Below are 16,591 nucleotides of genomic sequence, written 5' to 3'. Positions count from 1 at the left end.
AAAAATACGGGTAACTACTATGAAGGGATAGAATATGACTCTAAAAATGAAAAAAAAAGTTTTTTTGAAAAAAAGGGATTGATAAGATGTTGGTTGAGAAAGGGGAAAAGAAAAATTCAAAAAGAAAAAAGACAGTTAAAAAAAAATTTAACTTTGAAAGACTAAAGAATCATGGTAAAAAAGCCATGAATTGTATGTGCAGTATTCCCCTAGCGCTGGAGTTCTGCCGTTCCCATTGATCGGTAAACTTGGTCTTGGCTGGCTGTTCTCGCTGATCTTCTGGGGAGGGGCCTGTTGCCGTGGTTTCCAAATGTCTCTGCCGGAGGCGGAATTGCCCCGCCCTTGCCCGGTCCGGGCTAAGTCATCTGCTCGGGTTTGCTCTCCGGGGCTTTTGTTCCCTGCGAGCTTTCCGTACAGCTTTGGAGGCGGAGAGTGAAAATGGCGGCCTCCCAATCTCTGCCCCAGAGAAGCAGAGAACTCGGGGCCCCGCTTCTCAGTGCACCCCCCAGAGAAAAGCAGTCAATCACTCCCATCTCCCGGGTCTCAGGCCACACTTCGTGCTCACCCAGCCTGTGACTGAGCGTTTCTATCTCTGGCACCTGACCCCATGTGGAGTCTCCAAACCCAGCAGATCCCTGCGGTGCACTCCCGCGCGGCTCCTCCCGGGGGAGGAAGGTGAGTCTCCCCGCATCTGCCGCTTGTTGGGTCCCTGCTGGAGGAGCAGGGGCCCGACTGTGCCGCGGATCACGGTTTCTGGCAACCCCGAGCGGAGAGCCCGCGCCTGGGCTCCGCCTCTGCAGCCGGCTTCCCTGCTCCGTTACCTGGGAGCTCTGCCGCACTCAGGCACCCCTGGTCTTTCTGTGACCCCGAGGGTCCTGAGACCACACTGTCCCGGAGGGTTCCACCCCCCGCTTAGCCACCAGAGTGACGTCCCTCGGCGGAGCAGACTTTTAAAATTTCCGATTTTGTGCTCCGTGGTTCTATCACTTGCCAGAAGCGGCCGACGGAGGCCCCTCCCCCGCCGTCTATCCTCCCGAATATCGCCTCCAATTCACTTCTCCACATGTCCTACCTTCCAGAAAGTGGTCGCTTTTCTGATGAGAGAGTTGTTGCTCTTCTTTTCTTCGATCTCCTGTTGAGTTTGTAAGTGTTCAGAATGGTTTGATCCCTCTCCAGCTGAATTCCTGAGAGGAGAGGAAATCCAGGTCTCCTACTCCTCCGCCATCTTGCTCCGCCCCCCCCCCCATGCCCACTTCTCTTATTGTTGTCATTGAAACATGAATTTGTATTTGGGTTGGAGCCTTGATCATCTCTCCATTTCAGTCGGTAACATAAAATTGCCAGTTAGTCACAATCAGTGTTCAGCCATATACCACATACCATAGTCTGAAAATACGGAAGTAAAAGAAAAGCTTTGAAAAATAAATTTTAATCTCCGAAAGTTAATTTGAGGATTAAAAGCCTTTAACATTTCTCACATACATTCAAAAGCAGTTGCTCAGATGTGGGGTTTGAAATCTCAATGTACCACTACTCAGTGCTTCACAGACCTTCACGGGTCAGACAGTCTGAAAATATACCACTAGTTTTCATAATTCTGAGGACAAGGGGAAAAAAAAATATGTTTCATAAAAATGCAATAGGGTAGCCACATTTCCTCCCATGCATGAATAATGTATGATCTACAATGTTATTTGCTAGACTGTCTAATTACTAGCATCTTTCAAAATGTCTATATAAGTTTTAGCTCATTAAGAATAAACATGTATCTGTATAAAAATATCACATACCTGTGAACACTCAGAATAATATTCTGCCAAATACCAATACACACATCAAACACAGGTATCCTACTCTTGTGCATTTCTCAAAAATAAAATGTTGGGAAACGAAATACAGAATTATTTCAGCTTGTGACATTCATGCTTACTCTAAATAATCAAGCTTAAATCCCTCTTTCAAAACATACACACACACACACACACACACTCTCCCTCTCTCTATCTTTCTCTTCCTCTCTCTCTCTCTCTCTATATATATATAATCAAGGAATGATCCAGGGACTATTGCACACTTTCTAAATAAAAGTGAAAAAAAATTAGCAGAAACAGAAGAGGCTAAATAAAAAAGCTTTTAAAGCAAGGCTTCTTCTATTAGAAAGAGTTTTATAATCTGGGAAGGGGCTTCTATGATCTATGAAAGAATGATAAAGCAAAAGTACTTCATACAACCATAAGCTTTCAATGTAGTAATAAGAGACAGTAAAGGTGAAAGGACAAAGTATCTAGGGTTCCAATAAATAACTACTAAAAACAAACTACAAAGCTAAGCTACAAGAGTAGTACTTTAGGATCAACGCTGTAAAAAGAAAGGAAATATAAAGTTCACCTTTATATTTCTGTATTTCATCCTCTAACAAACACTTTTTAGCTACAACAGAAGTAAAAAGAAACCAAAATACAGAAAAACAAAACAGAAACCACCCACTATTATACCACTTCTAGGTACGAAAGACTGATCTATTTCAGTATCATTACTAAAGAAAAAAATTTTCCTTTAACTTTTATTGGTATCTGAAGAAGAAAAAAAAAAAACCATTCACTTCAACAGACGTGCTAAACACCCTTCCAAGTGACTCATTCTTTTTTTTTTTAAGATTTTATTTAATTATTTGACAGAGAGCGAGCGAGAGAGGGAACACAAGCAGGGAAAGTGCGAGAGGGAGAAGCAGGCTTCCCACGGAGCAGGGAGCCCAATGCAGGGCTGGATCCCAGGACCCTGGGATCATGACCTGAGTCAAAGGCAGACGCTTAACAATTGAGCCACCCAGGCGCACCCCTGACTCATTAATTCTTTAAACAAGTTACTTATTGTGTGCCCCGTTCATGTAGAAGATACATTTGAACTGCTCTCCTCCCTTTATTGTAGAAGTAATGTTAGGAAAGGAGGTGAGAAAAAAAGACTGAAGGGCAGAGATCTAGGCTGTTACAGGAATGCAGATTTGGAGGTCTGAAGACCTAAAATGGTCTTACCAAATTCATTCACTTACGAGCAACAGTTAGTGCCAAAAAGTTGGAAAGATCTTTTGCGCTAGGCCAGGTTTAGACTAATATATACAAAATTCATAAGGAGTTCAGTGATTACCCAGAGTTATTTTCTATAAGAAAAAGAATTAGATTTGTTGGCAAAGTTTATTACACAAACCCCACAGGCCTTCTGCAAAGCAGCCCACCAAACCAAACTTCTTTAGGAGAAAACAACCTATAGTTCAGCCACAACCACTCTGTAAAAACTCTCAGGTATCTAGAATGTCACATGGAATAAATCCTTAATAACATGTTGATAAGCTAATGGCCTAATAACATTTGCTCAGTATCTCTGGATAATATTATCAAAGTGGACTACATATTTAAGATTTATTTTCCCTATCAGGAGACACGAGTATCAGGAGGGACAGAGATTTTTCACTATCCCAAACAGAGCTGTGCTAACGACTTCACCCCTCCAAACAGGGCTTCCTGAGTGCCTCACATCCAGTAAGATAAATCTCAGAAAATAGTTTTTGCTGGTAGTCACTTTATCAGGCTTTCTCTAAGCCTTCAAAACCTTTGGAAGTTTCAGATCTAGTCCCAAATGCTTCTTATAAATCTAAATATAATGCCCTCCTTGTTGTTTTGACTACCTTGACTACCCGTGTACGAAACTCCTCACGTATCTGTCCCAACACGTGCTGCACGTCAGCAACACATACCCGTCTTCACGTCAGTCTGTTCACTGTTCCTTCGACATCTCCTCTTCTTCCTTTCCACCTACCGTTTCCCCCGCCCGGGTCATTCGGCCCTAGCTATTCACAGAGCCGCCTCCGGTAGTTCATTTCCCAGTCTGACCAAATGTCATTTTCTCAGAAAGCTCTTCTGACTGCGCCTTAACTAAAATAATGCCCCCGCCTCCAGCAGTCACTATTCAAATTCCTCACTTTCATCCCTCATTCCTCCTAAAACTGTCACCACCTGATACTGTTTTCTATGTGTATTAGTTTACTTTTTTACTGTCTGATTTTTCCACCAGACTACATTCCACAAGGGTAGAGACTTAGATGGAGAGGAGTTGGCACAAAGTAAGTGCTCAATAAATTTTATTAAATGGATGAGCAAATGGATTTTTATAATGCTTAATTATAACAATGAATTTTATATGCCTTGGATCTACCAGTATTGTCAACGTGATAAGTACTACAATAAAACAAAAAATATAAAATGCCAAGTGTTAATCACAATTGTGATTTACTTTGGAATATCATTTTTAGCAACATAACCTACTACGTTAATGGCATAATCAATTTTGGTGCCTTTCCTCGTTTGAGGTTTGGTTTCAACCACTTCCTGACCTCCTAACTTCAAGCCCTGCTTAACAATTACAGCGATTTCACAGCCAGGCCCCGGCGACCCTTTAACCAATTCCCTACACTGCTGCTAACTGGCAGTTGCTACATCTGACAGGATTAACTTTTAGAAGTTACTCTTCTCTGTAATCAGAGACAAACACAATTACATGTGACGATAACGTTTACTCGTTCTACTGCCATTTGCCTTAAAAAAGGCACACAGCCAACCACAGAAATTCTGACCATCGTCATAGCTCAAGTTGCCAGGAAGTTTTATCCCCCGAACTAATCTAAATGCCAACCTACTCCTTACTGACCAATGAATATTTCATTTTTTGTTCTGCCCAGAAAGCCTTTAATTGCTGTCTGATTTTAATGAAGTGTGGCTGATAATAAATAGTGAAAAACGCTCACAGCCCAGATATTCAATATTCGAGTTGTGTTCAATGGAGGAAGCATCAGTGACATTTTCGCAACTTTAAATACCATCATCATCCACTCTGTCTCCAGCCTCTTACCTCTGCCAAGTCACCCCACTGCAAACATCTGTTCTTCAATTGTCTCATAAGAAACGTACTTCATATATGCAAAGTGATCATTACCCTAAAGAGCCAAATGTCTTTTAAAAGCTAGTTGAAGCAAATAAGCAAAAGAAACACATTGTCATTTGGACTTTTAAATTTTAAAATGTCAGGCCTTTGGAGTCCTTAAATATTATAAAAGCATTTCCTGGTCACAAAGTCACAAACTTGAGAGGTAGAAAGCAAAATCCAGACCAACCAACTCCTTGATTTTATAGATATGGAAAACTAAGACACACAGGGATTTGGTCAACAAAAATTAAAATGTGATCACTCGTACCCCCACCCCCAGCCCACATTCAGTGGTCTATCTCTCTCTCATGAAATACACAAAACTCCTTCCCATCTAAACACTGGCTCCGGTGCTAAAAGAATGATAAATTAGTCACTTAATAAATTAATTTCCTGAGTTTGTTCTAATTGCAAAATTTAATGTACATTTTCTGCAACAGATAATTAAAGTTAAATGAGGTCATAAGAGTGAGACTGTAATCCAGAAAGGCTGGTGTCCCTATAAGAAGAGGAAGAGGTCATGTCAGGACACAGTGAGAATGCTTCCTTGGACTCAGGTGTCCGTACTCCGACCTGTCCCAGCTCTCAAGACTAGGGATCTTTGTTTCTCTAACAGTGATGGGCTACATGAAATCCCACTATTTCTCTTTGATGATTCTACCTTTGAAACTGAAAGCCTCCAGCTGTAGGAGGGTTGAATGCAACAGAGTCAAGGGCATAACTTTGTTTTCAAGAGCAGCACTCCCCACCAATTTGCCTTACTGACCCAGAAGGTGTGCAATCACAAATGCATGCAATAAGTAAATAAATGAGAGATTAATAAAGCTTGAGAGTGTTTTTAAATTCTTTAGACGCTGTAAGCATTTCGATTGGTAAAGGAATAATTTTTGTTGTCACTCAGTTTTTGCTATATGAAGGAACTGTACTAACAATCTAAGGAACCATATATTCTCTGCTGGGGGGGGTTAGAGAATAAGGAATAGTGATAAATGAAAAAACAAAGGGAGAAATAAATTCTCTGCCCCTCCCCGCAAAATCCCACAAATAGCAGCCACAAGGTAACTTCAAATTTTCAGAAATGGCTACATTATATATTAATTATAACTACAAAGTGCTACTCTGTCAAACTGTGATTGATACCTCAACAATGTGTATTTTGTTGATAAAGTTTACCATGATGGAACTACTCAAAAATAATTTGTGTAAAAAAAAAATCCAAATGCATGTCTGCTCTAGACAAAAGAAATACCGTCATTCAGAATCCACCATTAACGTATTTTCTTTGTGTTTCCCAAATTGAAGGCCTATAAAAGAATTTATTAGAGTGAATCCATCCATTCCTCTTGACTGTTTTCAGAGAAAAGGAAAAAGCAGCAACTATGTCAGTGAGGGTGGTACTAGTTATTCAGCCTATCATTTTCAGGGTCTCTATTTTGGTGAAAATATTTCAGAATCTACCTAGGTTTAAGCAGAAACCTCTTCATTTCAGTATGTTTTGTTCACTTAGAACCAGAGGTAGCAAAACTGATTAGATAAACTCTTACCATCAAAAGCTTACATTAGGCTTAAGTTTCACACAATGTGTTGTTAGGCTAAGAATAAAGCAAGCAAGATAATGCTATAGACCTCATTTTTCTAAAACATCATTCTCTGAGACAATTTTCTGGTTTCTTACCCAGAAAGAGAAAATAGTAAGGAAGAGCATTAAATAAACAAGTAAAAGGGGCCAGCAGAGTTAAGGGGTAGTGAACAGACTGGAGGTCCGTAGATTTGCCTCCGACACCCTGTGAGATTTCCTAGGGAAGAAACTGCAGTACTTAGAAGAAAAGTACAAAAATAAACTCGCAAGGTTGCCAGATCTGGGACCTTGTACAATGATTTTATGGGAGAACAGTAAAAATGACAGCTGAGAATATATAAAACAGCGTAATAGGAATGTGCTGTGTGGTGTTCTTGAACAGGGTGGTTCCAAGTTTTCAGTACAGGAAACTTTTATGCAGCAAAGAATGCGCTGCCCACTAAATAAAAATGATGGAAAGGACATTTTTAATAAATGAAGTATACACAAGCCACCTGCAGCATTTCAGGAAGACAGAATACAAGTATCGCTAGACGTAGGGGAAAAGTAGCAAAGGGAAACGAAAACTCCATTCCCATGGAAAAAATCTCAGCTCCCTGAGAGAGACAGTGCAAGAAAACAAGGACAGTGTTTAAATGGCTGATAAAAGCCAACTTGTAGTAAGTTCCTTCTGAACTAGAGTTTGGGGACTTAGGAGAGGAAAACGAGGAGTCCCTGCATCTGAGCAGAAGCACGCAAGGAGGCCAAGTGCTGGGTGAAAGGTTATGCACCGGCCCACTACTGTCCAACTATGTACGGGAAAGGCTGCAGTCATCTACCTCCTGGTGCAAGAGATCCCACTCATCTCTGTCCTCACCAGTCATTGGAGTTTTGGGGCTTCTCAGTTTTTGCCGCCCATGCAACTACCAAGGGAATACCTTTAGGCAAGGATTTGATGTTATTTTTTCGTTTCCCCAGGACCTCGCATAGAATCAGGGCCCAATAAATAATCAGTGAGTAAAACTGAACAGAGGAACCTGGATCTGAACCTAATTTGTTGCACTTTTCACTTTAAATTTCAAATCCTGTGCTTTAATTCCCCATCTTTCAAATTATTCTATGCTAACTCTCCCACTAGGTTATACGGTTTTGTAAATAGTAATATGCTAAATCACATTCACTTTGAGCTAGCATGGAAATAAAATGAGGGGCATTCCAAAGGACGGAAAATATATGTATGCATATTTTATTTAAATAATCCCATAAAAATAAGAATGACTATTTCTAAAGAAGAGTCCACAGCGAACTTAGAGAAGGGAAAACATGCACCGTAAGTGTTCAATATACATTTGTCGATCATGAATAAATGAATGGCTACAGGAGAAATGAGAAAACTTTAAATATATAGAGTAAAAATGAAATGCACTAGTATAATGCACACTGACTCTCCTCATTACCAAAACTAAACTTCCAAGCTTTAGAAGAAATAATAAATCCAATAATCAACAAATGCTGAAGTGTAAAAACTAAAATTAAAAAAAAAACAACCAAAACTATAAGATCTTAATCATTTGAAATTCCATAAGCCCATTTTGAGGTTTCAGCTGAGACTTTATAACAGGTTTGAGAAGCAAGGTTACAATTTGAGCCAAAGGCTAATTTAAAGTCTATAATGATCACCTGCTGAGAAAGTAATTAACTTACCTCGCAGACCCCATAATATTCTTGTGACTTCCATTAAGAGTTACACAGAGAATGAATGTAAACTGTATCATGCAACAAAACTTTTAATCAATAATAACATTCAGAATGAAAGTAGAGACCAATCGAGTGAGTAAAACTAGTATGAGTATTATCAAGTCCTAAAACAACTCGCTTGTAGAGAAGGATAAATGCTAAAAAATAATTGTTAAGAATTGCAATACATTAAACTCTACTCATACTTTAGCAAAAATGCATTTTATTAACTGTCAGATAAGGGTAACTTTTCTTCCCCAATCTCCTAACTTCACATTTATAAAGGGAAAAAAAAAAGTTTATAGAGAAAAAAAATCTCCTGAAAAGTGACTGACAACCACAGCTAAAAAACTTCCAAAGGTCTTCTTCTATGCTTTGGAACAAACCTAAGCATAAGGATTACATTTATCCATGCCATGGCGTAACTTAGCAGTAAATTATGGCATTAAATCTAGGTTAGAAGATGCCTATAATGATTAAGGTATTTTCCCATTTTCCTAACAATTAGCAACTTTAACTAAGTAGAAATCAATTTAATTGAAGACGAGAGTGAATACTAAACCAATTACCAAAGTCAGGTGTAATAAATATGAGCACTGTTACTTAATCTAGAAAATCTAGATGTTGTAATTTATGTATTTATATAGAAAATCAACTAAATTTATAGAGGAATAGTCTTAATTCTCTTAATTCCAGGATTCCTAAATTATATGATTTACTTTTGCAAATGTTTGCTAAAACAGATTTTTCAAAAGATTAATAATGCTTCTTTAAAAATCTCTTGTTATTGCATGAAAGGATTTTTTTGTTGTTTAATTTACATATTGTGTTTCTGCATTTAAAACTAATTGGGTGAAGTATTCCTGTACAATTTTTAAACCTGTTGCTTAGGTAAGAGATCTAAATTGAACTAGTTCTAATGATTTCGATTTAGTAAGTCTTGGTTAATGAGAAGGTAGGATAAGGATAATTCCAGTAATAAACTGCTTATGTTTTAGAAAAGTATATTCAATATTTATCGGGACAATTCAGCAGTATTTGCTTAACTGTTACTTCAAATGCCTCAAATATTATAGAAGTTACCTGAGGAAGTTAATGTGATGATCTGAGGCAGCTAACCTTAAATGAACCCAAGAGTTTCTGGTCCATTATAGGAAAAAGCAAAAATATATATTGGTTCATTGCAGAGAAAACATACAATTAATATTATATTGGATATCTATGTTCAAAGAGTACACTTTTTTATTGTGGCCAATAACGCTTAAAATATAATTCACCATCTTAATCTTTTTTAGGTATACAGTACAGTAATGCTAACTATATGCACATTGTTTTGTAACCAGGTTTCTAGAAATTTTTCATCTTGCAAAACCAAAACTTTAGAGATCCATTGAAAAATAACTCCCTTTTCCTCTCTTCCCAAAAAGTTCCTTTTTAAAGGTATTTAGGACTTAGAAGTTTTTAAAATGCAATTATCACAGATTTTTATTTTTTTATAATCATAGCTCCACAATAAAAATATAACAGATTTCAATCCAGTCAGCATCGAGTTGTCATTTAATATATGAAACCATATACATGACTGCTATAATGTCTTTCAGTTTTTATAAGTCATATTTGTTTCAAGACTTGCCAATCCTCAGAGGATATCTGAGTCATTAATATAAATTAGGGAGATAGGTCATGGGTCTGCCATTTTTTCCTGTAAAGGGCCTAAATGTAAACATCTTAGGCTTTGTAGACCATATGGTTTCTCTTGCAAATATTCAATTCTGCAACATTGTAGCACAGAGCAGCTATGGACAGTGCATAAACAGATGAGCATGACTGTGTCAAGAAAAAATTATTTAAAAAAAGAAAACCAGGTGACAGACTAGATTTCTCTTATGGGCCATATAAGTTGCCACTCCCTGAAATAAAGAAGGGAATGGAGGGACAATGACAGAGAGAGGGAGAGGCGCCAGGGACAGGGAGTAGGAAACAAAGAAAATTATAAAAAAGTATTTATGGAGTATTACTCCAGAGAACAAATAGGTACTTAGCGGAGTTGACATTATTGGTTTTATTGACAAACTTTGATAGTGAAGCCCTAAAAATGGAACAAGTTTTTGTTTTGTCTTGTTTATTTATTTATTTAGGACTTGTTTCAATGCTGACTGACCTCCTGGCATTCAGTACGTCAGCAAAAATAATGAAAATAATGACTTTCAGTAAGTACATAGGATTCGACTTACCTTAGTAATGGGTGGAATATGACAGTAATATTTCTGGCTCCCGGTTTGCAGACAAATTTGGTTCCTCCACCTTCAATTAAGTTATCATCAGGACCCCCTTTCAGGAAAAAGAAGACAGATTTAGCTTATTAGAACTTTCATTTTTTTTTAAGATTTTTTATTTATTTATCTGACAGAGAGAGACACAGCGAGAGAGGGAACACAAGCAGGGGGAGTGGGAGAGGGAGAAGCAGGCTCCCCTCTGAGCAGGGAGCCCAGTGCGGGGCTCGATCCCAGGACCCTGAGATCATGACCTGAGCCGAAGGCAGACACTTAACGACTGAGCCACCCAGGCGCCCCAGCTTATTAGAACTTTTACAAAAAAATAAACCAAGGCTATTGAGATGAATGTTATGCTATCACAGGAAGGATTATCATTGAAAACAGTTGCCTTCAAACCTATACAATTATTTTGAGTGACTGGATCCAGTCAGTCTTCCTCGTTACATAAACTGTAGAGCAGCATTTTCACTCTGGAGTGAAGCTCCACTGGAGTGAAGCTCCACTGGAAGCTCAGTAAAAAATAAATTGTGTTTTTAAAGAAACAGTGTAGGGCAAATCCAGTTAATCTTTTAGATCTACAATCACCAGTGTCCATCTTAGATAGCATAGCACGTGAAACTTTCCCAAAGAGGAAGTAGTATTCAAGGTTGTCCAGGGCTGTAAAGGTTAGAGCAAAGACCCATATAAACCTAACCTGACCACACTTCATCAAATCTAAGACCCCACCAATTTTAAGATACACTACTAACACTAATTTTTTTAAAAATCCTGCTAATGAAACTATACAATGCTTCCTTATTACCTAGAAGGTTTTCTTTTCTCATTAAAAAGCTTCTTACAGTTTAAATATATACAAGTAGGTTATATAATTTATAAGTAAATATTTAAGATTTTTTAAGGCTTTAAGACTTTTAAAATAAATAGATGTTTACCATAAATCTCACACACATTTAATACAGAAATATAAGAAAAATAAATTAAGGTGTTCTTAAAACTACATGATTTTCAGAATCCAGCTTTTCTTAATGACTCAGAGTTGTCAATATCCTTGTTTTCTAAATGGTGTCACTAAGTGGGTTTCTTAAAGGAGTGTACTAGTATTTTATTCCAACTGCTGATACTGATTCTGCAAGGTTTAATGTTGATATGCACTTGATGCTATCAGAAGATTTAAAGGGAAGGTGTTCCTATACCGACCAAAATTCATAATCTTTCCTCAACCTATCCTTAAGAGGTTCATTAATTGAAACATTGAAGGCTCATGGTATGAGGAATATCCACTCAGCTCACACCAACTGATGCAAAACAACTCATTTTGGCTGTCTTCTGGGCCACAGCCATGAAGATGCCATTGACTTAAGATAACATCCTAATTTCAGCTGCTTTAAAACGTGAAAAAATGTGTATCTCAGGATGTTGGGAGAAATGCTCCCCCTCCCACACACACTACTCATATTACCTACTATGAGAATGAAAATTAATGTAATCCCTGGCCTCTCTCTGTCTTTTACCCACTCTAGGGGAAGTGAAGTAATTCCCCTGGTAAAATTGAGAAGACAAAGCCGAGCATGCAGGTCTCAGCAACCTCCTTATTCCACTTTAGAAACCAGAATGCCTGCAGATGGTAAGTGTTGTCTTGCAAAGTTGAACAATAAAGTTCTTGCTTTGTTCAGAGAAGGATGAAGTGGTCTAGTCCCTTCTGTAAGTGGGTGAGTAAATTTGTCTAATTTTCATGTTCAGTTAGCAAACTCATTTGGCTCTCAAACTAGACCACATCTTCCAGTCTAGCTTATGTCAGTATAAAAGTTGGAATTTCACCTTCCATCTACCTTATGTTATTTCTTAATGTTTCAGGAATCTGACAGTAAAGATAGATGCTATTTCCTGGGCTTCCTCAAAATTCTGACAGCCTACACTTAAAATATTTTTCTTTTTTCTAAATTCAACATTTTCTTTCTAATTACAGCTCTTTGCATGATACCAAACACAACTAAATCTCATTTGATTTACTATCTATCTTAATGGTCTCTGAGGTATCGTGGAGATTGACTGATAAAAACACGTGAAGCCTCAGAAATCCATACCCCGGATCATCAAGACTTCCCAGAGGCATCAGAGTCTAGACAAATCCCATTTGAATCAGTTGTTTCTACCAACTAATCACAGCATGGCTTTTCTTAAGAAAAACAGAAAATATAAAGGAATGTACAGCTCTTGATTCAAAATCATGAACTATTTTTTCTCATTTGAAAAAAAAATCCATCTTGTATTACTATATTTGCACCAGAGATATTAGTGTTCTGCTAAGTCAGTGGTTTTGCAAAAGGAGAGCATCAAGACTATCATAAACACTACCCCTTTCACAAAACCCTCCTCTAAAAGTCACATGGTATGGTTCCAAACAAACAGAACAGAATAAACAGATCTTCTTTATCAACACTTCTCTAAGATCATAAAACGAAGTCAGTACTGAATTACCAAGGAAACATGTGTATATGGGTAGAAAATAAACAGGTTATACTCTGCACTCCAGGCGCAATGTAAATAACTTCCTATGAAATAAATATACACAACAATATAATGCATTCATTTACGGAAGATGGGCATCTCTTTTAAAGACAAATGAGAGTTAGACTACAAGATCTCCAATGATTTCTAAAAATTTGTAGGTTCTATGATTTTAGATACTCAATAAATATATTCAGACCTGATGAACCTAGCTCCAGTCAAACTAGTAGCAGCTTCGGGCACACCAAATGCACTGACTGTGGGTGCTTCGCCGTGTCCTGCTCCACACCTGGCTTCCATCTGGAGGGCCCTGCCCCACTCCGACCAGTTCTTTAGGCACCAGGTCTAGCCTTAAACTGTTGAGTGGCCCTCTCCCAATGCCCAAAACTCCATTAGCAGTGATTTTATATAAAATAACCTCAACATCGGTCACCTGTATTGTCACTTGTTTTCTAATGCTTATGTAACATTTTCCTACCTGGAATGGAACTTCCTGGAAAGTGGTTCTAAAAGCATACATTTGCTGAATGAAGGAAGAATTGGAGACCTTAGTAGAATGTCATTGGAATTAGATGAGAGAGTATATGTGCAAGTCCTTTGGGAACTGTCAAAGACCTAACAAACACAAGCAATCCCCTCTGTATCCCCAGAGCCTTACAGGTAACAGGTGCACTTAATAAACATTTGTTGATGACAATCATATAGGGAACATAGATAACAAAAGATACAATACCAAAAATAAGGGCCATGGGCTGTGAGAAATGTCAGCGAGAGGAAGATTTGGCTGTGAAAAGGAAGGATGAGGGCTAGCATCTGGCTGGAAACTAAATAGTTGCATTTGTTCCTTGTTAGCTCCAGAAAGATGATTACTGCTTTACAGAGTGGGGTTAAACTGAACAAAAGTAAACTTTGGGCAGGAATACCTCAACCCCCAACCAAAATTCCTCCTACAGGAGCCTCATTATAGGCTTCCAGGCCCATCGCAAACCCTACCTACCCTGCACTTGATGAGATTTCCTCTTTACTGCAAGTCCAAATCCAGCTTACTCAATTACCAGTATCAGCACCAAGCCAGGGAAAATATTCTTGAAAATACACAGGTCAGAACCAAAAGTAAAGACCACGGCCGAAGACCATATGGTCCGAGTGTCGAATCCTCTGAGATTTAGTCTAGCATTTCAAAATTCTGAATGAGAAACAAGACTCGCCTCTCTTCCTGTAATCAACTAATCTGGGAGCCGCTGTCACGAGCGTTCCGAGGGAACATGTTCCATCCCAGGAAGAGCACGCACGGGCCAGAGCATCTCCTTCACCTTCATTCATTATGCTTACAGTCTGATCTCAGCGGTCAGAGGCCGGGTGATGGGCACCAGAAAAATTGCTGAATGATGATGGGTGGTTGGAAAGAAAAGGAAACCGACAGTTGTACTACAAGTAGAATATAGCTTGTGCAGAAAGGAGAGGAAGTGCCCCAGTCATATTTCAGTTTCTAACAATGAGGACAATGGTTTGACAGGCTCTTGCAGACACCTGGCAAGAGGCACGGAGGCCACGCAGGGGCTGCTGGGATGACAGCATATCAGGGCTCACAACCTAGGCCTTTCTTGGATAATTCACTCATACAGAAGTCATTAGCTCCTCAACTTGTTTCTTCCTTGATTCTTCCCAACTGGAATTTGATGTCATTTACAATGAATATAGTCATTTTAATAAAACAGAAAAAGAAAACCACAGCCTGAGAAATAGAAACAAACGTCCTCGCTGACAGGTCTAGGGGACAGTGGAAAAATCACTAAGATCAGTGTCAGACCCCAGATGGCTACTTAATAGTGGAAGTGTGATAGAATTATTTAAATTTTCTGAGCTTTAGCTTTCCCATTTATAAAATATATACTGAAATTAACTCTTTCAAAGACCTGTGGTGATAACGTACTCCTGGGGATTCAGTACACTGTTTGACACCCAGTATATCTCAAATAAATGGTCTACTTTTCTCATTAGAATGACCAAGCAGTTAAGGATCTACCTGATCACATACACACACACAAAACATCACTGGAACATAAACTAAAACACAAAAGATCCAATTTACAGAATGTTATTCTTGCTACTTCAGGCAGCACTGTATGAGTCAATATCATTAACAGGAGCAATTAGAATATGTCTGTCTTATCTGGGGGGATTATTGCAGTGAAAGGTTAGAAAATTGCTGAGAACACTTACAGCATAACAGCATAAAAATAACCAATATTAAATTATAGATGTAAAGATTATGAATTGTCTGTGCCAAGTGCTTAGAAGAAGACAGTATAGAGTCTGATGGTCAGTCGGGTTGAGCCACTAAAAACAGCATACCTTATCTGACATGTTTAATATGGTCTGGATTTCAACGTGGCCCTTTCACATTGTAAAGAACGACAGTGAAGATGATTTTTTTTTTTTTACAGCAAATACTTTGCTTCATAAACACTTTCGAAGGATTATGAAAATGCATTGATTGCATCAATAAAGAGGGTCTTTAATTGGCTCTAAGTGCCTGCTGAATGGTCTAAGAATTCCCTGAATTCACAGCTGTCACCTTGTTCTTTTAGATTAAGTTCTTTAGCAAGTACCCATTCAAAAGCACAGATTATCATTAGGACTTAATGCTGTTGCTGTGTTACCACCACTGCCCAACCTGTGACTAGGGACTATCTATCTATGAACTTGGGGTTTGGTACTAGATTAGGAAGAAAAGAGAAGTACAATACTTATTCTTACCCTCGAATAACTTACTATTAGGGTCAAGTCAAGCAAATCAAGATTGGTGGTAACATTCTACTTCTCATGGTAAGTCGCTGTCGGACCTGGGAAGAAAATCTTTGGAACCCTTTCAAGGAAAGGATCATCTTCTGGACTCAACTCACACCAAGTCTATAATTATTAACAATAATATAATTTTGTTCATGGATGTATCTCCTGTGCTTATAATAGTTTCTGGCACATGATAAGCATTCAGTAAGTATTTGTTGAATGAATATATGAATAAACAAACGAACAAACCGAAAAAATGATAATGTCTCTTTCAGATCTAGTGAATTCTAAGTACAGACCACCTAGGAACAAACAGCAGTTGTGTTTTGCATAAAGTATGCTAAGTAAGGAATGCATGTTTTAGTAAAATGCTGAAAAATTATAATAAGATATTATTTGTAGAAAACAATCTTCCAAGTAGAAACAAATTAGTTATCCCCACCATAAGAGGAGTAAATGCCTTGTCTATGTTTCTCTGCTCAATTACATTTTATTCCTGGGCAGCTCTAACGTTGTACTGTGTAGATAAGACAGGTGTCAAGTATTAGACAGAGTCCGCAGGAAGAAGGTCAAGAGGCCGGAAGGGGACTCTCATTTATTAAACATCTACCAGGAACCTGGTACTGTGCTGGACCCTTCACATAAAATAAAATACCTCACTTAATCCTAGTAATAGCCCTGTATTATTATTACCCAACACAGAGATGAAGAAATGGAGGCTCATGGGCGTGGGAGGAGGAGT

At 38.4% G+C, this 16,591-nt stretch overlaps 1 protein-coding gene across 3 annotated transcripts in view; it reads right to left on the bottom strand.

Moving 5' to 3' along the window:
* EXOC4 (exocyst complex component 4) overlaps positions 1-16,591 on the bottom strand; it is a 747,671-nt gene that overhangs the window by 413,614 nt on the left and 317,466 nt on the right. For all 3 annotated transcript variants that reach the window (XM_021692997.1, XM_021692998.1, XM_021692999.2), the window contains exon 10: positions 10,507-10,603. In XM_021692997.1, the coding sequence (XP_021548672.1) occupies positions 10,507-10,603 (97 nt within the window). The remainder of the gene's footprint in view (positions 1-10,506; positions 10,604-16,591) is intronic.

This window comes from Neomonachus schauinslandi, chromosome 12 (assembly GCF_002201575.2).
Source record: "Neomonachus schauinslandi chromosome 12, ASM220157v2, whole genome shotgun sequence".
Lineage (NCBI taxonomy): Eukaryota > Metazoa > Chordata > Mammalia > Carnivora > Phocidae > Neomonachus > Neomonachus schauinslandi.
The sequence above is the reverse complement of the archived record's forward strand: the minus strand, read 5'-3'. Positions and strand labels throughout refer to the sequence as shown.